Raw genomic sequence first — 23,529 nt, forward strand, 5'->3', positions numbered from 1 at the left:
ACATTACTCTCTCTCTCTTATCTGGGAGTTACTGCATCCAACCTTTGCTCATAGCAGACGGTTCTGGCACGCATGAAAGTCTGATGGAACAAGAATCTTGACGCAGTGATCATAGTTGAAAATGGAGGGTCATTTGGTTGACAAGATTGTCAAGTTCAACTCCCAAGCAAGCGGAAGAGACAAATTATTCAGGTCAGTTTTGAACCGAGTGGCGATTAGAAAAAAAAGAGTATATGTTGAACGAGTGGTGGTCAACCAAAAGTAAATATTAATGACGAAGTTACGTCTTTTTCTCAGAAGTGATAAAAACATGAAAGGTGAACATCCCGACACACTGAGTACAAAAACAATGATAAAGCACTATGTCAGTCCTTGGTCATAACTTCAATAGACAGTAAGTTTACATGTTAAGCAGTTTAGAATCGATTGGACGGAAGAAAACCGAGGATCAGGGCATCATACAGGAGGACTTGCACCGACTGGAAGACTGGGAGAGCCAGTGGGACATGTCGTTCCACCCGAAGAAGTGCAACGTCCTCAACATGACGCGATGTAGAACAGTAAGGGAGAGCTCTTACACCCTGCACGGCCATACACTGGAAACAGTCAGCTCCACTAAGTACCTCGGCGTGACAGTACAGAGCAACAGCAGCTGGAATGCACACATTGATGCCGTAGCAGCAAAGGCCAACCGCACACTGGGTTTCCTTCGTAGGAACCTGAAGATCGGCTCCACCACCATCAAAGAAAGAGCCTACAAGTCCCTCGTCAGGCCCATCCTTGAGTACGCCTCCACTGTATGGGACCCCCACCATAAAGACGACATCAACAAGCTCGAAGCAGTACAACACAGAGTGGCGAGATTCGTCCTAAACCGACACAGAAACACCTCAAGTGTCGGAAATATGCTGGAACAACTAAAGTGGCCCAAACTACAACAGCAAAGGAAATCAGCTAGACTCGCCATGCTCTACAAAATCGGTCACAACCTGGCCAAAGTCGAAACAAACAACCTCATACAAAAGAACAGAAGAGGGAGAGGCCACAATCAAGCGTACAGAATACCATCATGCCGCACTGACTAACGGAAATTCTCATTCCTGCCGCGTACCATCAGAGAGTGGAACTCACTACCAGAAGCTACTGTCACCACCCCTTCCCTTGAAGCTTTTGCCTCAAGGATGTCCCGAATGTCTTAATAAAAGCCCTGCCCCGCCATCATCCAAAGTAAGTCAAGTGAGGGACTAGGGCTCTGCCGGTCTGGGCTTGATCCCAGGGGCCGCTTCAGTAGCCGGAAAGGCCTGGTCCTGATGCCTGAAACAGTTGATGGCTTCCTCCCCCCCCCCCCACCCCCCCCACCGCCAACCCACCCACCCACCAACCCCTGGGCCCACCATTTTTCTACCCCCTCCATTCCATCACCTAGGAAGGTGGGTCATGCTGCTGCGCTCCTCCCCATTATAGTGTCAGAATGGTCAACGTGATGACCGTGGACTCCTAACAGGAAGAAGAAGAAGAACATAACTACAGCCCTTTTCAAGCGATATTACCCAGGTGTCTTTTGTTCAAGTGCTGCAAAGAAGTGCACACACACACACACGCACACACACACACACACACACACACACATACATATATATATATATATATATTCTCATGTGCAGACACTGCCATGTTTATAAAGGCAAGTGTGCACACACATTTATGTGCACACACACATCCTCACATATTTGTGTGTTATATTTATTCACCAACAGCTGTGTAACTAGTTCTGTGAATGTGCAGATTGGCGCAATATTGCAGCAAGTTTATCTCATGGCAGCTCCAGAAAGCCGACCTGGCTGAGGATTCAGTCCGGAAACTACAGCTGTTGAGCACTGCTCTGAGCACCTGCAGGAAATGTAAGAAAGTTTATTTTGTTTTTTGTCCTGCCAGATCCTAAACACTCTCACAAGCCAGTTAAAAAAGATAAGTAGTTTGTTTACAGTGTAAGATCTTCTTAGAGTGGTTTTTGTAAGCTTGAAAAAGGATTTACCTGACATGCTGTGGTGTTTATTAGAATTTTTGTTCCAAACAGTTGTTCATTAATTTTTCTTATACTATGAACAGATTGTTTCTTTAATGTTGCAGCTAGTTTGTTTCAAATTAGATCTGTCAGTTTGTTTGTTGATCAAGTTTTTTTGTTTGTTTTTTTTAAGTTATTTCTTGGTGATAGTGTATGGATTTAGTACATAATGGTAGTATGTGTGTTTTCCATGACTTCCTTTTAGTGGTAGGACATTAATAAGTATAGAGCTAATAGGGAGCATGTGATTAAAGTGCCATGAGTAATGACAATACTTCATTTGTAGTAACTCTTTCATCACCATAGGCAACTTCAGTTGACTAGACAGTGCACCGCCATAGACGACTTTCGTCAGCTTCAAGGGATCATGTTAACAAGACCAGTTTTCACATTGTAGCAAAGCTTGACAACTGCAATAGAACAATGACTAACATGTGCCCACTGACTGAGTTAAAAGTGAACAAGTCCATTGTGTTGTTTTGACTTGAAACAAAGCCTGTGACTGAGAGCACTGTATCTAAAATATTTGGTGCTGGAGAGCGTTTCCCACACAGAAACTTGGGTGGTGAAAGAGTTAAAAAGAATGGAATGATTTTCTGTGTATAGGATGGGACTCTCAAAGTAAAGCACAAAGCTTTTGATATCAGTGAAATATGTAGTCTTACTATGCAGAGGTGGGGCCATGATTTTAGATCCATTTTCAAAGACTGGTAATATCAGTGATGCTTGGGGTGATATAAGAGTGCAGCCTCAACAAAATGTTAATTTTTGTTTTCAAATTTGAGATTATTCAAATGCATAACATCAATTTACTTTAAGGTGTGTGCGTGTGCACATTGTGTGTGTGTGTGTGTGTGTGTGTGTGTGTGTGTTTGAAGAGATATTAGCCTAACTGCTTCTTACATTGTCAGTTTGTATCTTTGGGTAAAACCTATTTCATAGAAATTATATGGTGGCAGAGCAAAAAAGAAATCTTTCATTTTATCTTATTTTTAATTGTTAATCAACCAAATATGCATTCTTTTCTGTTGCAGTTCTCCGAGTTGGGAAGAGTGTTGACTTTGTCCATTCAGCATTGAACAGTCTTCACATTTCAGATAGCATTCTTCGCTGGACCATCACAGTGTCCAAACTGAACCAGGCACTTTATCTTCTCTTTGATCACATTGTTCTGGCTGGTCGCATCGGTATCGCTAAGGTATTCATATGATTTTTAAAATATTTTAAAGCATTCATAGAAGCACAGTAGTACTCTTTCAAAATTGTTTGTGAAGGATGAACAGAACAGCCAAGTGGACTTTCAATGTAGCTTTCTAAGGGTCCTGGTTTTGATAAAGGTGTTGGTACCTGGTTAGTTCACTGGACTTTCAATCTAGTTTTCTAAGCATCTTGGTGGGGAAGGGCAGCTTTGGGTTTTTTTTTCAGTCTTCTGCAGTCCTAGGTCAAGATAGTTACATGGAAACCTGCTTGTGTCTTAACCCCTCTTGTGTATACATATGCAGAAGGTCAAATATGCGCATGAAAGATCCGATAACATAATGCGTTTGGTGGGATATGGAATTGTAAACATACCCAGCATGCATACCTGTGAAAATAGCATGGCTGTCTAAACGGTGGTAGGAGAATGATTATATGATTCACCCACTTGTGGACAGAAGCGAATGTGGGAGTTGCTGCCTGCAATTATAGAAGTAGAAAAGAGAAGAGACTTATGAAGGAACATTCAAATTCAGATGCACAGTTTTTGTATATATCCTTCATGCAATTTCTTTCACAATGACTAGATTTGAGTAAACTTCCAACATTGGTAAAAAATTTGAAATCATTGTAAATGTTATTATACTATAGTAACAGCAGTGCTTTTATGTGGGTGGCACCTGTGAGATTGAGTCTTAGTCTCTTACCCCTCAGGTTGAGCTCGTGAATTCCTGGCCCTGCCCCCTGTTCACAAATGCTTCTTCAGCGTCTGACATGGCAGTTCTTTTCTCTTCTTCTGTGTTTGTGGTGCTCCATTTTCAAAATCTGGTGGTGATGATTTCTCTGTACCTTAATCCAGGTGGACAAAGAGAAGTGGAATGAGCTGTCGGCAAAGTTCTGGCTCATCACTCTCACTCTGGGCATCATCAGAGACCTCTACGACATGGCCAACATCCTGTCTCAAGAGCTGCGCAGTCGAGAGGCAGAAGCAACCCAGCAGCAGCACAAGCTGACAGGAGACATCCCTGAGAACAACAACATCCGGCACAAGGCCGGGAAAAGGGTGCCATCCAGGAACCAGGTGATCCGGCGATGCCTGGCGGAGAACAAACCTCTGGTGCTGGACCTTGTGAAGAACTTGTCTGATCTGGTGCTGCCGCTGGAGGCCCTGGGGCACATACAGGCGTCACCAGGGGCGCAGGGTCTGGCCGGAGTCATCTCCTCCGTCATTGGAATCGCCACCACTTGGCAGCCCATGCTGCGACTGGTGCCGTCCTGAAGTGTGTGTTTGGGTTGCTTTGATGTTGTTTTTTTTCTTCGGGTGATGAGTTGGGAGGTGAGAGGAGAAGGGGAAATTAAGGTTGTGGTGTTTATTTTTTGTTGTTGTTTTTATCATTGCATTTATACAAAAGAAAAGGAAACAAATAAAAAAAGTTTATTTTTTTATCATTGGATTTATACAAAATAAAAGCAGACAGATGAAAAAGAGTTCAGTTTTAATCTTGTCTTCCAGTTTTTGACAATTGGTCATTTGACATGAAATAAGACTGTTTATTTAATGATCCGTGTAAATGGTGCTCATTGAGAACTGGGGACATACATATGTACACATTCATTCCAGAAAACAATTCCTTAGAAAGACAAAGAGATGGGATTAGATTGAGGGTGACAATTAGTATATCAGATTCTGCATCTTTTTTCTCTTAATGATGAACGTCTTTGTTTTGTTGGTTTAAAAAAATATGTTTTTTTTTTTTTAATTTGTTTTATCATAATGAAAAGCCCAGGGGATAGCACTCAAGGAAGAAAAAATTAAAGATTGGGATTTGGGGGGGGGGGGGGGGGGTTGGCAGTCATATACCATTTTAGAAGCATTCCAGAGGCTGCAACCTCATTGAAATAAAGGTTAGAACAGGCGAGCCCTCCACCTTGTCGAGCTATTCTGCACTAGTTGGGTCACGGTTAAGTATGTGTAATTAAAAGGAAATTTTCTATCTAAGATTACGTTTAAATAACATACTTACCGTGACCCAAACTTAACACCCTCTCATCCTCCCCGCTTCCTGTTCTCCCTGCTCACTGCGCTGGTGATGGCATATTGCCGTCAAAAGAGGGTGCTAGCCAGGGGGACAAAGGGGAGGTTATCTACTTCCGGGAGGTTATCTGCCGTAGTACTTTAGTTTTCTCCGCATAGTTGTCGTGTTTGTTGGTTTTCATTGTACAGAGCGAAATAAGGTGGAGGAGGAGGAAAGTTGGTATAACATTGTATTGATTCAATTACATGTACTGTGTTTGTGTTAATATATATTTTTGCTGTTGTTGTTTTGTTTATTTGTTTTTATTGTGCATAACATTTCATGCTGAGCTGTTAGTTGGATGAACATTATTTCATACAAAACTGTTTTGTGCCATGGAAAAACTAGTTACAGCAAACAATGATGATGATTTTGTATCACAATAAAAAAATGATCTCTAATAATTCATATGTAAAAAAAAAAAAAAGGGGGGGGGGGAACAGAAAGTACATGCATATTCCGGGGGGGGGGGGGGGGTGCAATGGATCATGATAATAATAAAGGTGAGATTGATGATAATGACAGCATGATATAGTGATGAATATAATAATAATTTGTGATGACCAGGTTAATCTCATGCTCAGTTGTGATATGAAACATGCCTGGAGGTATGGACATTGCATTAACAAATTCACAGGAGCAGTTTACATTGTGTGGTCCTTTGGTTTACATTGTGTGGTCCTTTGGTTTTAGCTTTGTTTTGTATGTTCTGTTTTTCTTCCCCATGATTTCCAAGCTGTTCAGTGGCATTAGTCAGTGACATTACCCTCACACCACTGATCCCCCATACACAGACACACCTAGGCTTGGTCGAACACCTACACACTTTCTAGTGTCAGCAGTCCACAGAGAGCTCGCGTCAGTGTTGGACCGCTTCTAAGTCCCCAGTTTTCATCCACAAGCATTGATACTGAATCAACAAATTTTTCTACATATAAGTTTTTCATACTTGATGGATTGATTGGGGATATATACCCTCCTCTATTTGATACATGCTCATGATACTGAAAGTTGTTCTGTTGTTTAAGCTTATGTGTATATAACTATGTTCTAACCAGATGTTTTCTTTTTTTTTAAAAACACTTCTCCCCACCCCCACACCCTGTCCACTTTCTCTCACCACCCCTTGCACCCCCCAAAAGACATGCATGTGATACAAATCAAAAAACATTTAATTTTAAACCATTCATTTTCCATCCTTTCTAGTGTGTAGCTATCATATATTATTATGGACAATCAGCTTGACAAGCAGACGCCACTAACCCGGATTTTCAGTGGATATGTTAAGCTTGATGATTTCATTGTGTGTGTGTGTGTGTGTGTGTGTGTGTGTGTGTGTGTGTGTGGCTGCTGGTGAGCACAAGAAAGCATGCATGTGTCATGAGAGTGCTTATACCATTTTGTTATATCATTTCCAGAAATGTGTATCTTGCAATGTTTGTTTTTGTTCCTGCACCTTCATTATTTTAATGTAACTATTATAAGTATTATAATTGGAACAATATAAGTTTCACACACACACACACATATATAATATTTAATGATATCTATGTTAATTATAGTATTATTAATAAAGGATACTAATCATTTGGTCACCACATCTCTGCTTGTTCTAAATCCAGCTATACAACAATCAGTAGTCTAAATATAGATACCATCACTAAATATAGCTTCTTGTTGAGTAACATTTCGTAATTTTCTCTGTGTGTTGAGTGTGTGAGGGTATGTGCATGTGTGTAACCATTTATGTTACTGTTATTGATAAATGCATTTTTGTCAGTGTGGGTGCATATTTTCATTCAGCTGAGATTATTTTTATACTGTATTAATGTCACCCATACCACTCTAGTTTCGAGAGGATGGTAAACAATGTTATCTTGTGTTTTAACCTTTGATACCTAGCTTTATCTCAAATCAGCAGGTTTAAAAACAATGTCGACCACTGTCTGAGTGAGTAACAATGAAACTTGCCCAATCTAGAAATAGCACACCCACACCCACACACAAAAAGATATGCTTTGTGTAGTGTGCATCTTGAATGTGCGAGTGAGTGTGTGTGTGTGTGCGTGTGTGTGTGTGTGTGTGTGTGACAGTCAGCAGCAGGCAGACAGATATTAAGAATTGTGTTATAGAAATAGTCCAGTTAATGAAATCTTATTTTTATAACACTGTCTTGTAACCACAAATCTCAATTTTATTCTGTTACCATCAAGTGAACATAAAATGATTTAATACAGTAAAAATATTTTTCAATGTTATTTTCATCATGTGAATCTGTACAGAAAATCAGTGTGGGTGTAGATGAAAAACAGGATGTGTGTGTGTGTGTGTGTGTGTGTGTGTGTGTGTGTGTGTGCAGTCTCAGTTCACTCATGTATATCTGTCTGTTCAAAATGTACAATGTAATCTCTCCACATCAAGGTAATAACTCCATGGCAAATGATAAACTTTCATCAGAAAAAAAAAGTGGATTAGAAAAAGCTCAACAGCTATGCAAAACATGCTAACAAACAAACCAGGATGAAAGTAAATGAGTGAAAAAAAAAAAAAACTTTTTGAAAACTGAACAGTTCTCGAACAAACTAAGTCCTTTTTACAAGGTTCATCAATTCAGCAACTTGATCAATAAATTTTCCAGAGCATATGGCATTCTTGTGTTTGGAGGAGGTGTTCATTTTCCTTTTTTTAAAACCATGACCCAACTGGCAAGACAGTTGGATGTCTGCACCAGGACTTCCAAATCCATTCAGAATGTTGGATTCAGATCCTGCAGGGCCTAGTGGGTAAAGGGAGTGAGGGCTGGTGGGGGGTATTTTTCAAGTGTACCACATCAATATATTTTATATTTCAATCACTTCTGTAGCAGCAAAAGGCAGGGATATTTTTCCAGTGTACTGTGTCAACATGTCTTAGATTTCAATCACTAATGCTACAGTTGAAGGCAGACAATTACTTCCAATCTACCAAGTTCACACATTCCGATCTTAGACCTCAGACCATGTTCTGCTACCTTTGTCCCCTTTGTGTGTCACAGACAGGAGACTCCATGATCTATATCAGTGCTGGCTCAGTCATGGCAAAATGTGCACACCCAGTATGCATCAGCCCCCAGCAGAATGTACCAGCCTGCATAAAAGTCAGTTGAATTTCATACAGTTAATGTGAATCGAAATGTCACCAGCCCTTTTTGTCCATATGTTCTGGAAACTGAATTGCATTTTTTGTTAGTTTCTCCGAAGTACACTGATTTGCAAAGTAAACTCATATCTGTTAAATATTATAGGCATCCTTCAATATTCAAGCTAGCACTGCTGCTGTCTGGTACAAGCGAGGACGTAATTTCAAGACTGTAAATTTGTATACAAAGAATATTCAGTAAAGAGCACTCAGGAATGTATCTGTTCATTAATTGTATTCAGCATTTTCCTGAATGTGAACTCAATTTGTATGGGCCAAATGCCTAACAAATTAAACCATTTTGACTTTGACACACACAAAAACAAAAGGTCCACTCAAAGAAAAAGTCCATGTGGGAGATGCAGCTCTGAACATGAAATAAACAGATTATGCCATGATCCATGCTATGACGGCCTCAATGGTAGCTGAATGGTTAAAGCACTGGAGTTTCCATCTGAGGGTACTGGTAGGTTAAGGATGGAAATTTATCCGATCTCAGGCACTGGTAGGTTAAGGATAGAAATTTGTATCCACTCTCCAAAATCAACCTACCAGCTAAAGCTGTCATTTTACCACATGCAAATGTATAACTGTGCAAGTCTCAACACTACTTGATAAAGAGAGACTACGCTCTTTCCTCATTCTCTAACCGCTGTCCCAACAACAGTAAACACTTATTAGACTAGATCGTTATTTCATCTTCTCTTCTGTTATGTACACAAGAGAATGAAACAAGTGTTTTAATCCTGTCGTGTGTACACATACATAAGATCAAATATGCAGATTAAAGATCCTTTAATCCATGTCGGTGTTAGTGGGTTGTTGAAACACTGACTGTACTTGGCATGCATACCTCTGAAAACATAGTGCAGCTGCCTATATTGCAAAATAAAAAAACTAACAAACATAAAAGCCCACATGTAAAAGTGAATGTGACCATTGCAGCCCAAGAAAGCAAAAAAGATAAATGAAATTCAAGCTCATATCTACATTCCCAACAGACTGGACAATACACCATTTATCATATCATACAAACCTCATAAATTATACTCACACATGTACATTTTCCCTCTGAATGCACAAGTCATACAATCCCACTTCACACATCTTATTTTTACATATACCCACTTGTTCCATATTCCACGAGGTGGAATTTGTCCAGTTTCAAAATTCAGGAAAACCCAAAGCATAAAGACTGAAATCTGCCAGCTTGGGAATTTACGTGTGATGATTAATTCTAGCTTGAATTTGAAATTATTTACAAGTACATTAGAAGAAGAAAAAAGATGCAAGTTTCAGAAGGTTATATTTTCATTTCTAAAATAAAAATAAAACAAAACAAAGAGCTCTTTTACCAAAAGCTTTCACCCAAGGAACCAGGAGAACCAGACTTGTTCCTTTCTTTCCACTAGCTTTCTAGTTAGTGCACCTCAAATTACCACTTAGAATCCCACAAGTTAAATATTGATTACATTAAAATCATAGTATGCCCAAACTAGTCCTGTTCAAAATCTGCAAACTGAACCAAATCTCACAGAAACGCAAGGAGTCTAGTTGTGCAGGATGGGAAAACACCATGAAGGCCATTGTCATTTCACCTAATTTCTTTCTTCCTTACCACATGCATACAAATATATACATATACAAATGGATTTTACACACAGACAATATGTTCATGTTTATAAGAACATACTGGCTCTTCAAACGCTGCAACACATTTCATGTAAAATACATTTTCCATATATTCACACAGGATACATGTTTTTCATGCACACTCTGAGATCACAGACATGTGTCCTTAACTCTTCAGCAAAACAGGAAGCCATTTTGGCGCAGGGTTTACATATTTGCAGAATTAGAATCAAGCAGAAACACACCCACAATAATTTTTTTTTAAACTTCATTTATAATCTTTTTTTTTTTCAATCCACCAGCAGAACTGAACCAAGCAAAAATTTGCCCCTGAAATAAATAACCCTAAATCTCTATTGATTTGAATTCACAGTACTGCAATCCCTTTTTTCCTCACATACTTCTTACTGCTCAGTCATCATGAAGATGGGTGGCAAGGTGAGGAGTGGAAGGCGGAGAGAAGATACACAGCCTTTTTACACAACCACTCCACGAAAACAAAAACAAAAAAATCAAACCAAAAAAAAAACAACAACTTTATAACACTAACATGTGTTTGTGTGTGCAGAGGAATTTCCCTAATGTATGTAACATTATAACATTTAGTATCAAAATAATACTGCAAAATAAAATTTATGATAATACAGAGAATATCCATCTTCCTGCTTTCATCCTTAAATTTTCTTCACCAGAAATATGACAGAAGAGATAATTAGGGTTGCCAGATGATGAAAAATATATATCAATAACTGGACATTTCTACAGCTCTCCCATTGTACTGCTGTTTATATAATAACGGTTAGATGGTGTGAATATTTGAATAACCACTATTGTTGCATTCTAAACCACTAGGAATGGTCCTGGTAGAACTTTATTCACATCCAGAAGCCTATATTTCTATCATATAGCAGCTTAAAATGGATTCTAAATTGCAGACCACAGATATGCACATGGACGCAGGAACAACTGCATATGCATGTTCACACACACACACACACACACACACACACACACACACACTCATACTCATGTTTACATAATATATGCACACAACAACACCCACACATTCTCACTCTTGGTCTCGCTCTTCATCAGAAAGCCACTGCCAAGCAAAAGCATCATCACGCTGAAAGTCCAATCTGTCTGTTGATTTTCTCCATCAGGAGCTGATCGTTCTTACGTTGACGCACGTACACTACAGTGTAAGATGCACACGTGATGAGAAGGGCTGCCAGCTCAAACAGCCAGAACTGTCGCTCTTCTACAGCTGGCGTGATGTCACACCTGCAACAAACAAAATGAATACCAACAACAGTAATAATGATAATGAAAATTACAACAATAATGATATTTTTTAAAGTGAATGAAAACAACTCTAATTATCTCAGGAACACACTTATTAATGAAACTGTAACAGATTTAATAAAAAAAAAAAGGGGGGGGTCACTGAGGTAGGCATGCAGTCTCTCTGTGGATTACTCTGATTGTGCTGCGGTATTTCAAGACTGAGGAAGAAACGCTGTTGAAATCAAACAGGCAAACAAAAAAGGAGCACGGCAACTCCGAACAGACTGACGCCACCTTTCCAAAAAAGAAGACTGCCATTCCCATATTAGTCTGCACAGTCACAAGCAACATCGCTCAAGCTGAGTAGCCACCTGAAACAACAGCTTAGATGGCTCATCCATGCACAACCTTGACCCAAGGATGCCTCAATGCCAAGGGGGGGGGGGGGGGGGGGGGGGGTTGCACCAGCAAGCTGAGAGAGACGCTAGCTCTCTTCTATTCCTCTGACCAATGAGGTCAGAGCCATTCCCACTTGAGAGGCCTCCAACCTCACCACCCTGTCTAACACATCACGGAGGTAGCCCTGCTGCCTTCAGAAAACCTGTTAAAATATCCTTTAGCTGCAGAATTCTGATAAACTATGGCTGATGGTTAAAGGGGCCAGCGTTTCCTTTTACTGCAGCTAACAAACCTCTCACCTCCCCAAAGCCCCCCCATGCAATGTATTAGGGCAATGCCCTCCTCCGTTTCTTTGAATTCTTCACAAGCTTGACAAGGTACAGTATAGAACTCCAAAAATGGCAGATCATTGGTACTGCATAGTATATGATCACCATGACAAAACTTACATTTGTGCCCAGTACTGTCATAGTACGCCACAGAATGAATAAAAGGAGAACTGATGCAATGGAGGGAAAGGTGCTGATTGGCAAAACCAGAACAAGCCAAGGGGGGCATCTTATTACTGCATTACCCACAAAATTTGGCCAAAATAAGCAAACCTGCCAAGTGAATAGTTTGCATCAGTTTGACAGTACACGATGCCATATGGATGACTTACCAGTTGTACATGTGGCGACCATCTGCACATTCCACCTGCTGTTTGTAGCCCGTCTCCATGCAGAACGGCTCTTCATTTCTCTGCCAGAAAATAACAACAACAACACACACACACACACACAAACACACACACATATGCACACACACACACACACACCAAACAGACACCAAACACACCCATACAGACATCAAACACACCCAAACAATCATGCACACACACAAACACGCACACACTCACTCACACACGCAGACACTCACTCACACACAAACACACATGCAAACACACACCCACACCCACACGACACAAACACACACACACACACACACCCACACACACACAGAGGTTTAGTACCTTTTCTGCACTTGCACATGTGCAACTACATATATATATGTGTGTGTGTGTGTGGGAGTATGTGGCTTGCGTGCGTGCGTGCACGTGCATGTCAGCATGTACATTACTCGTGTAAAAAGCAAAGCAAAGAACTTCTACTGTCAAGAGTTAAAGATGACATGATCTGCAGTAAGCTTTAAAGATGCTGAATAGAAATGTACTCAGTTCTGTCATGCACCTTTACCACAGATTCTCCACCTTCATCTCACTATCTGAATGACAGCGGATACAAAAATTTTAAAACCTGTTCCAGTAAAAACGCACAATAATCTGAAAATTGCTCGGTCTGTCAATGTCTTGTTTCTGTCAGGTCATACTGCTGAGCCACAGGACTCACCAGTTCTTCTCGTGGACACTTTTCGCAGGCTGACAGCACTTTCATTTCCTGTTTTCCACATGAACTGTTTGCCTTGGCTGCAACAAAAATCACCACCACACATTCTTAACCACAACTGAAAGAAAAAAAGAAGTAAATAAAATCAGATCTGTAAAGAAAAAAAAGTAACATCTGTTTTAAAAACACTACTCTGATGAAGCTTTACATAGATGAATCCCGCATCAAAACACATGGACGTAGACCTTCCAAAACAAAACTCAATAGACACATACAAATCAATAGACACACACAAATCTGATCACACCGATTTAAGTCCAGATGACTTTGTAGCCCTTTTAAGGAAAAAAAATATAAGCTGAACACAACACATGTGCCACTCTGCATGGACATTCAATGACTGAAAGTTTCCTATCTCTTTCATTCTTTATGTGTAAAACCATAATATATGGGATGCACAAACATGATCACTAATGGGCAGTCCATAACTGCCAAATTATCTCATACTTAGAGAATGCTTGATATCTAATGACATATAATGACCGCTCATGATAAAAAGTACACACACACACACACACACATATTCTACCCATCATATTTTGTTCCATATTTCTTCCTTTTAATTTTTCTTTTTCCTGTTTTCATGCACATAACATTAAACACACAAGTATAACTGGTTCATATGCAGTGATGCACATACTCCTCATAAGACCAACCTCCTCCACTACTTCAGTACTTGTAACCCTTCCCCACCTCCTCCCACATCCCACTTTTTTTCTTCCTATTATTAAAGATGTAAGATTGAAGACAACAACACATACTGATGGTGTGTGTGTGTGTGTGCGTGCATGAGTGCGTGCGTGTGTGTGTGTGATATATATACACTAAATGTCACCTTCAAAATATATACATCATTCTCTTCTGGCAAAACGTTCAGAAAAACAAACAGAAGATTTAAACAATTCTTCATGTTTTCATGCAAAGGTTATGTTTTCCCTTTATTACCTTTGTGAGACAGAATCTGTTGTTCCAGCTGTGCTGTGTAGGAAAAGTGACTCTGAAAGGCAATGGTCACCAAGGTGATCCTGAAATTAACACAAACTGAACAGAATCAAAACCACAATAAAAGGTCCATCAGATGTCGTGTAAAATCACACACACACACACACACACACACACACACACTGGACAACCTGGCAGATAAGTACAAAACATTGATGAATACACATTATACAGTTATATACTGAATTTATAACTTTTATCAGGAAATATTGTGCGCATGCGCTGGATGGCGGTCGTGTTTTGACTTGACTTGACTTGATCAACGATTGAGGCTTATTTGCCTGTTCGTTGTTCCTACGACTTTGTGCATTTGTGGTTTGGTCACTGGTTTGTGAGTCCATTACTCTAGACAGGAAGGGGAGAACCTAGCTGGATGGTTCTCCCAATATTTGTCTAGCCTTGTCTTGAAGGAGTTCAGGGAAGGGGTGGTGACAACACTGTCTGGCAAGCTGTTCCATCCGGCAACTACCCTGTTTGAGAAGAAGTTGCCTCTGATATCCAGGCGAAATCTGGATTTCGTCAGCTTGAAGGGGTTGCCTCGGAGGTCTCTTCTGCTATTGTCGGCAAGCTCGAATTTGGGATTGTCTACATTGTAGAAGGCGTGCAGGTATTTGTAGACCTCAATCATGTCCCCTCTGAGACGCCTGTGTTCCAGTGATGGTAGATGAAGGGCCCTCAGTCTTTCTGGGTATGATTTGTCCTTCATTGACGCCAGCAATCGTGTTGCCCTTCTCTGAACGTCTTCCAGTTCGGCGCTGAGGGTTTTCTGGTAAGGCTGCCAGACTGCATGTCCATACTCCAGGATTGGTCGCACCATGCTTTTGAAAAGCATGACAAATGTCTCCTCTGTCAGGTGGTCGAAGGATCTCCGTATCACTCCTAGTGTTTGGTTTGCTTTGGATGTGCACTGAGCGATATGCTGCTTAAATTTGAGCTTGTTGTCAATGACGACCCCAAGATCTTTTTCTGTTTCGCTTTCTGTCAATACAACAGAGCAATCCTTTCCATCCCCGCTCTTTCTTGTCATGTGGTACTTCGCCTCTGACTTTCTGTTACCCAGCTTGAGTACACTGCATTTTTGTGGGTGGAACTTCAGCAGCCATTTTTGTGACCAGTCTTCCAGTTTGCCCAGGTCATCTTGCAGGAGCTCTGTGGCACCCTCCTCGTCACTTCTTGCGTACACTTTTGTGTCATCCGCAAACATTTTTACGGATGAACTGATGCCTTGTGGTAGGTCGTTGATGAAGATGACGAAGAGGAGGGGACCAAGCACGCTCCCCTGAGGAATGCCACTTGAGACGTTTGCCTCCCTGGAGTATGAGCCGTTGACGACTACTCGTTGGCGCCTGTTCCTCAGGAAAGCGTCTATCCACCCCAGAACCTTGCCTGTAATACCATGGGCAGTTGCCTTCAGAAGAAGCCTGCGATGAGGGACAGTGTCGAAAGCTTTCTGGAAGTCCATGTATACTGCATCCACACTCCCTCCATCATCCAGGATGCTTGTCCATTCGTCCAGTACCTCTAGCAACTGCGTGGTGCATGATCTTCCCGTGACAAAGCCATGCTGATGTTTACTGATAAGGTTGTTTGACTGAGCTCCTCAAAGTTTCACTAAATAAGTTAAATTTATAAATTTATAAACGTGACAGACGACCGTAAAGTTTTTATATAATCATAAGGGCTGTGTTAGGCCTATATTTCATTGAAAGAATTTTTATTCCAGTGAATTTCGCTGTATCAAGGTCTAAGATTTTGAACTGTCACTTGCACACCGAGGCAGCACCTTCATTTTTCACTTTCATTTTAAGCTTGTTTACGTTTTAATGCACTGCTGCACTTTTATACTCTTTTCTTAACGAGGAAATTCTACGTACTGGATAATCAGGTAACATTTTTACTTTTTGTGCACTTTTTATTCATCGTATAAATGGACAGTAAAGGCTAAGGTAAGTGTTAGTTTATCGCTTATCACTCGCCTGTACGCGGCTGTAGCAGTCGACGCCAACGCTAAAGTGTACATATAGTTCTAGCAGTCGACGCTAAGCCAGGCCCAGTGACTCAGTGTGTACCACTAGACTCCTCGCTATGGCGGGAGCGAACCGTAGAGGATCAGGCTCAAAAAAGATGGCCACAAGTGCCAAGCTAGAAGAAAAGGAAAAAGGCATGAAGACATTGTTTGCATGCATCACGTGTGAAGACCCCATTCATGAGAAAGAGCCTGCTATAGAGTGCCATGGATGCAAGGAATGGAGCCACAAGGGATGCTCAGCCCTTACTGATGCCCAATATTCAGTCCTTGAGAACAGTAAGGCAAACATTCAGTGGTTCTGCACTGAATGCTGCAAGCACGAGGCCCCTGACCCAAACAAAACCCGCTTAGAGGCAAAGCTTGATATCATCCTAAAAATGATGCAAACAATGGACACCAGGATGCAAAAAATAGAGGACAAGCACTCAGCCTCAGAGACAGAGAGAATGATTGAAGAGAAGGTTGATCAGAAAGTCACTGAGGTGTTAGAGGAACAACAAGAGAGGGAAAAAAAAAAGCAGAACATAGTGATAGTGAATGCTGAAGAAAGTCAGGCAGATACTGCTGAAGAAAGAAAACTTGAAGACCTCAGGATAGCAAAAAAGCTAGTAGCGAAAGTCACAGATGAAAAAGTAGCAGAGGAACTGGAAAATCCAGTCAGACTTGGCAGGTTCACAATAGGTAGTGATAGGAAACCCCGTCTGCTCAGAGTCACAGTGAAGACCGAAGAGGGGAAGAGTGAGATTATGAAGAATGCACACAAACTGAACTTTGGAGTCAATAAAATGGAGGAAAAAAGGTATATCAATCATGACTGAACACCAAAAGAGAGAGAGGCTTTCAAAAAGCTGAAACAGGAGTTAAAGAAGAGATCTGAGAGGGGAGAAGAAGATCTTATCATAAGAGGGGGTGCCATAGTCAAGAGACCCAAGAAGCTTGGTCCTGGTGATGATACACAGGACAAGCCAAAGGGTAAACATTGACTCCAAGGAAGAACAGTTGTACATAGTGTAAAAAGTGTGAATGAAAATGAGTGTGTGTTCCTTTATTCCAATGTAGATAGCCTTTTAAATAAACGTAGTGAATTTTTAACTATCATTGAAGATTTAAAACCAAAAATTATAGCTCTGACTGAAATTATTGCTAAGAATCAAAAGGATTTTAATGAATCTGAATATAACATACCAGGTTATGACTTCTTTAAAAACAGAGACCCCAAGTTGGGAGTAGCCATTTATACACATGTATCTCTCCATGCTGTAGAATGTGCAACACTAAATGAACAACCTTTCCAGGAAAGTGTTTGGTGTAAATTCTTATCAAATGATAATGAGAAAGTGCTTATAGGATGTATTTACAAGAGCCCCAGCTCCACCACTGAAAATGTAGAGGAACTATATAATTTACTGAAACATAAAGAAATAGAAATGCATGATAAAGTGTGTATTGTTGGCGACTTTAACTTCCCAACAATAAACTGGAATGGACAATGGACCAATCAAGACAATAATACTTTTTGTGAATGCTTAAGAGACTCATTCTTATGCCAAATGGTAACCAATACAACCCGCAGACGCGGAGAACAGAAACCAAATCTCCTTGACTTAGTTTTAGTTAATGATGAGAAATTTATATCAGACATTACACATTTAGCCCCACTCGGAAAAAGTGACCATGATACACTTACTTTTAATTTATATATAGATAAATGTGCACAAAGGGAAGAGGAAATTTATAAATATGACCTTGGGAAAGGTAATTATATGAATATGAGACAAGATTTAAAGGGAATTCAGTGGAGTGACCTAGAAGGAAAATCAGTTAATGACTACTGGTTATACCTAAAAACAAAAATACTAGATAGCATGGAGAAACACATTCCAAAAATCTCAATAGGTCAAAACAAAAGTTTAAAACCACCTTGGATGGTAGGCAGAGTTAAGAAAAGTGTTAAAAAGAAATATAATTTGTATAAGAAGTATTTAAAAACAAGAAAAATATATGATCACCAACAGTACATCACAGCTAGGAATAAATGCAATAACATAATAAAGAATGCCAAACGAGACTATGAAAAAAGACTATCCAGAGAATGTAAAACAAACCCAAAATATTTCTGGAAATATGTACAAGCTAAAACAAAATCAAATACAGGTATTAGTCCTTTGAAAACAGAAGATGGAAAATTGGCAGCAAGTGATGAGGATAAGGCAAATATTTTAAATACTTTCTTTGCTAGTGTTTTTACCTAAGAAGATTTAAGAAATATTCCTACTGGGTCAAAAGAGCCAAAATGTGATTCCAGTCTTTGTGATCTTATTGTAACTCCTACAGCAGTAAAAGAAAAATTACAGGCACTTAACCATAGTAAAGCTCAGGGCCCAGATCAATTACCTCCACGTGTACTGAAGGAACTTAGTGAGGAATTGTCAGTACCACTCTGTACATTATTTAATAAATCATTAGAGTTAGGTGAGGTTCCAGATGACTGGAAGACTGCAGTAGTCACAGCAATATTTAAAAAGGGTACTAGATCTGATCCAAGTAATTACCGACCAGTAAGTCTTACATGTGTGGCATGTAAAGTATTAGAATCACTAGTTAGAGATATATTAGTTAATTTTATGATTACAAATAATTTATATTCTCCGTGCCAGCATGGATTCAGAAAACAGAGGTCATGTATAACTCAACTGTTAGAGGTAATGGAAGATTTAACCCAGTTAGTAGAAGAAAAGGAATCTGCAGATATCATATATTTAGATTTTAAAAAAGCTTTTGACTCTGTGCCACATTATAGGTTAATAAAAAAGCTAAAAGATTATGGGATAAATGGGAATGTATTGAAATGGATAAGCAGTTTCTTGTTGGGGAGAAGTCAGAGGGTAAGAGTTGGAAATAGTCTTTCACCAAATGCACAAGTATTGAGTGGAATACCCCAGGGTAGCATTCTTGGACCTATTTTATTCACCATTTTTATAAATGACCTTCCAGATTGTGTTAGTAGTTGTTGCAGGATATTTGCTGATGACACTAAACTTTATGATACAGCTAAGAATTTTTTAAAATTGCAAAATGACTTAGACAACCTATATGACTGGTATAACAAGTGGAATCTATATTTTAATGCAACAAAATGTAAAGTGCTACACCTAGGAAAAAATAACCCTAAAAATGAATATAAAATGAAAATTGATAACATGAATTTTATGGTTATTTCGGAATGTAATGAAGAAAAAGACTTGGGAGTAATATTTGATAAAAACTTCTCTTTTGATACACACATCCAAGCAGTGATAAATAAAGCCAACAAAGTACTGGGTATTATCAAGAGAACATTTACATTCTTGGATAAGGATATCTTTGTCAACCTTTATAAAACAATTGTTAGGCCTATCCTAGAATATGGCAATACAATTTGGTATCCCAGATTAATAAGACAGTCCAAAGCAATTGAACAAGTACAAAGGAGAGCAACTAAAATAATTCCAGAACTTAGAGATCTTGACTATCAAAGTCGTTTGAGACAGTTGAATTTGCACTCCCAAAAATATAGAAGATATAGAGGAGACATGATACTAGTTTTTAAGATAATGAACGGAATGGTCGACATTGATCATAGCACCTTTTTCTCTACTAGCAAATCCCAAGTTACCAGAAACTCAGATACTAATCTTTACATTAAATATTGTAGAACAAATGTTCGTAAATCGTCTTTTAGTTTTAGAGCAGTGAAAGGCTGGAATGCACTGACTAACTCAACAAAAACAGCTAACACTATTAACCAGTTCAAAAATCTTATCGACAATGATGAAAAATCTCTAATAAAACCATTTGATTTTGATCAGTGAACAAGAAACTTTTTCCTGGCGCATGTGCAACACTTGATTAAGACAATAGTGAAGGGACGTTAAAAAGCCAGAAGGCTTATAGGAAAGTCCCCAATCCTGTACCTGTACCTGTACCTGTCAGCAGGTGAATGTACAAATGAGACATTAAAAAAAACAATCCAAGATGAACCCATTCAGTGCTAATGTCAGCTGATGTCCTCCTCAAAGTATTGCCACAGCACCCGTAAGATGTCCACAGACCTCCTGCATCTGTTTCAATCTTTCCGTCATCAGAGTTTGGTATGATGAACATAAACAGACTCTGAATGATCAGTTTCATGTGCCTGGATTATAAATACAAAACTATTTAAATGAGTATTCATCAGGTGGAAGACTCCTTTCTTCTCACTAATGATTAAAAAAAACTGATTAAGTGATTTGCTAACTGGACCACTTGGAGCCAGCGTGGAAAGAGGGTTTACCTCACATGCCAAAAAGGCGTCGGACACTGTCAAATGAAGGCAGTGGTCCCAGACAGCGGATTTACAGAACTTTGCAAGCTGTACAGAAGTGTAATGATGAGAGATGGATATATCTTGTCTTACGATTCATTTGAGCACAAAGGTGATGACAATGACAGTAACGAAACTGACAGCAACATTTGACATTTTCTGCAGACCATCTATCTGCTCTGACATAATTTTTTAGCAGGTGACCCAGACTGACAGTGAAGGCATGGTACTTTAAAGTTATTTGAGAAGAAGGGGAGGAGAGACAGAGTAGTGAAATAAGATGACAGGTCAAAGGCCAGACAGAGGGAGGGTAAGGGGACCCGACCCCAATCGTCAGGGAACTGTCTTTTCACAGAGTTCAACTACCAAGAATGACAGCCAAAAATCCATGATTTTCATGAAACCAAGGGTTGACAGATAATAGACAGGAATCACATGTTTTTAATTTTTTCAGGCTTATTACCAATGATAAGTTGATCGATTTCTTTATAGAGGAGGCAAAGTGGATGCACAGCTGGCACTTTGTCAGATCAGTTACAACCAGGAGGAAGGGAATATCACCAGAGTGCCTTCTCTAAAGGGGGACGCTCTTAGCTGTAAGAAAAGCATGACAGCTCACTTTCTAACAACATGATTTGTTGATGCTGGGACAGTTATTCACTTACAGTTACATGACTGCAAAAGTTGTGATTGTTATCATAAACTAATAAGCCATTTTCTTCCATATGTATATTAGCAATAGTATAATCAGACAATGAATAAACTTGCTATTTCCATCTGTATTTTGTTTGTATTCTTTTTGGATGTCATTCTACGGGGGTGGAAACAGACTTTTTTTATTGCATGAAATTAAAAATCAACTTCACTTTAAAATGCCTGATTAGTTATCTACATTGAAAATAATTGGGAAAAAAACAAAAAGCCTTCGATTTAAAATACACTTTCAATTTTCATGTTCCTTTAGAAAAACATTTACTTTCATTCTCTATCTAGAGCTATTAGTTTGTGTGATAGAATTTTTGGTAATCTATTACCCCTGAGTCCTCAAAATAGCCTGGCAAGGGGAGAAGACTATATAAAGTGTATATATATATATAAATTCTCTGGCACTGAACATATTAAATTCCCTGGCAATTTCTGTGTTCTTTAATCAAATTCTCATTTTGCTTTCTAAACTAAACAAAGTGTATGGTTTTAAGTCAATGGCCCATGCACTGTTAAATGCAAATGTTCAAGCTAACCTAATGAGCAGACCAAAAACATCAGAGACTATATATATATGTATATCCCAGCCATGTAGGCAGTCATGCTCCGTTTTCAGGGTGGTACATGCCAGGTATGTTTGTTTCCATAACCCACTGAACGCTGACATTGATTATGGGATCTCAACATGCATATTTGATCTTCTGCATTCATATGAAAGGGATTCAGGCACTAGCAGGTCTGCACATATGTTGACCTGGGAGGTAGGAAACATCTCTACCCTTTACCAACCAGGCGTCATGACCAGGATTCAAACCCTGGACCTTCAGATTGAAAGTCAAATGCTTTAACCATTCAGTTGTTGCACCTGTAGTTGCCCTTTCTATTGGTTTCACACTTTTCAAAAACATTTTCAAAGACTTTATGTTTCAGCAACAATTCCCAAGCTGACACCGGGCTGCTCATCTAATGGGAGGTGAACGAGGAAGAAGAAGAAGAAGCAAAATTCCCAGTCTGTTTCAATAGTTCAATAACTCCCTCTGTGACCTGCATACGACATGAAACACATTATTTGTATCAAATACAGTAATCTGAGGTGTGTGCATTGTGGTCAAAAACAAATTTGCTGACAGCATGCGCGTACCACCAGGCAAGGTGGACATGTAAAATGTCTGTATCTAAGAAACTTATTTACTTACTAATACTAATAGTTAGAACTATATTTATCTGCAAAGGGAAACTATACTGTATACTTGATTTCATTTTCTGATGTATTTGGAATATAATTACTACATTGCTTATGTTTATTTAAACAATCTTTAGAACTAGAAAGCTGAATTGCAACTTAAATGAAGTAAAATTTAAGACAACAGAAACTGTCATAGTGTCAAACATGGCATCCAAACAAGAAAGATTTTTCCTTCTCACAACTTACACTTTTTTTACATAATTCTAAGCCAAAATAACATAACGGTAAATTGTAATACTGATAAATTTGTCTTTCAGTTTAATTTCATTTAACTGTTATAACAATTATTTTTGTTTGTGATGCATGCAGTTGGGGAGACATGTGTACATTATAATATATAACTACATACATGTATATGTACACACCCACTTGCACAAATACACACACACACACACACACACACTGAGCCATATACAGACAAGTACACGCACCACAAAACAACTGATTCCCTTTCGCCCCTTTTGGTTTATGGGATAAAACTAAAGTAACCTGAAGACGTATAAAACACCATTATCATGGTGTGCAGAAAGATTGAAAGAAACACGCATGACACACACGTGTGCATACACACTCACAAACTGACAGACACATGCGGAGAGGTTAATTTAAAAACTCACAAAACTAGTACAGCACAAGAAGCTGCCATACGCTTCTTGTTGCAATAGTCGGTGGGTATGGCCATAATGACGATGAAGCGGATGACTGATATCGGTTTCTTAGTTTCTCCGTGCTTGGGGATAAAAATAAAAGAATCAAGGTAAAAGTCGGCTGAATGTCTCGATAAAACAGCTTGTATAAATGAGCACAAATTTTACGAAAAGTAAGAATTCTGTTTGTCTTGAAAGTCAGCGGAATATCCGATTTTCTCGCACCAAAAAGCAAGGAAAACAACTGCAGACAGTTTTCGTTTCACTTGACAGCCATCTTG

The 23,529-nt window shown here is 39.3% G+C and overlaps 2 protein-coding genes across 2 annotated transcripts; one reads left to right on the forward strand and one right to left on the reverse strand.

The window, feature by feature from the left end:
- The first annotated feature begins 48 nt into the window (after nt 1-48).
- LOC143297448 (peroxisomal membrane protein 11B-like) lies at nt 49-7,888 on the forward strand. Its single transcript, XM_076609827.1, has 4 exons — nt 49-192; nt 1,786-1,901; nt 3,100-3,263; nt 4,122-7,888. Exons 1-4 carry the CDS (start codon nt 122-124, stop codon nt 4,539-4,541), a joined length of 771 nt encoding a protein of 256 aa, XP_076465942.1. The 5' UTR covers nt 49-121; the 3' UTR covers nt 4,542-7,888.
- Nucleotides 5,463-23,529, reverse strand: LOC143297449 (uncharacterized). Its single transcript, XM_076609829.1, has 5 exons — nt 23,219-23,529; nt 14,223-14,302; nt 13,221-13,297; nt 12,494-12,573; nt 5,463-11,430 (listed from the first exon to the last, which is right to left on the reverse strand). The coding sequence occupies exons 1-5, from the start codon at nt 23,281-23,283 to the stop codon at nt 11,268-11,270; spliced, it is 465 nt and encodes a 154-aa protein (XP_076465944.1). The 5' UTR covers nt 23,284-23,529; the 3' UTR covers nt 5,463-11,267.

The sequence above is a fragment of the Babylonia areolata genome, chromosome 22 (assembly GCF_041734735.1).
Source record: "Babylonia areolata isolate BAREFJ2019XMU chromosome 22, ASM4173473v1, whole genome shotgun sequence".
Lineage (NCBI taxonomy): Eukaryota > Metazoa > Mollusca > Gastropoda > Neogastropoda > Buccinidae > Babylonia > Babylonia areolata.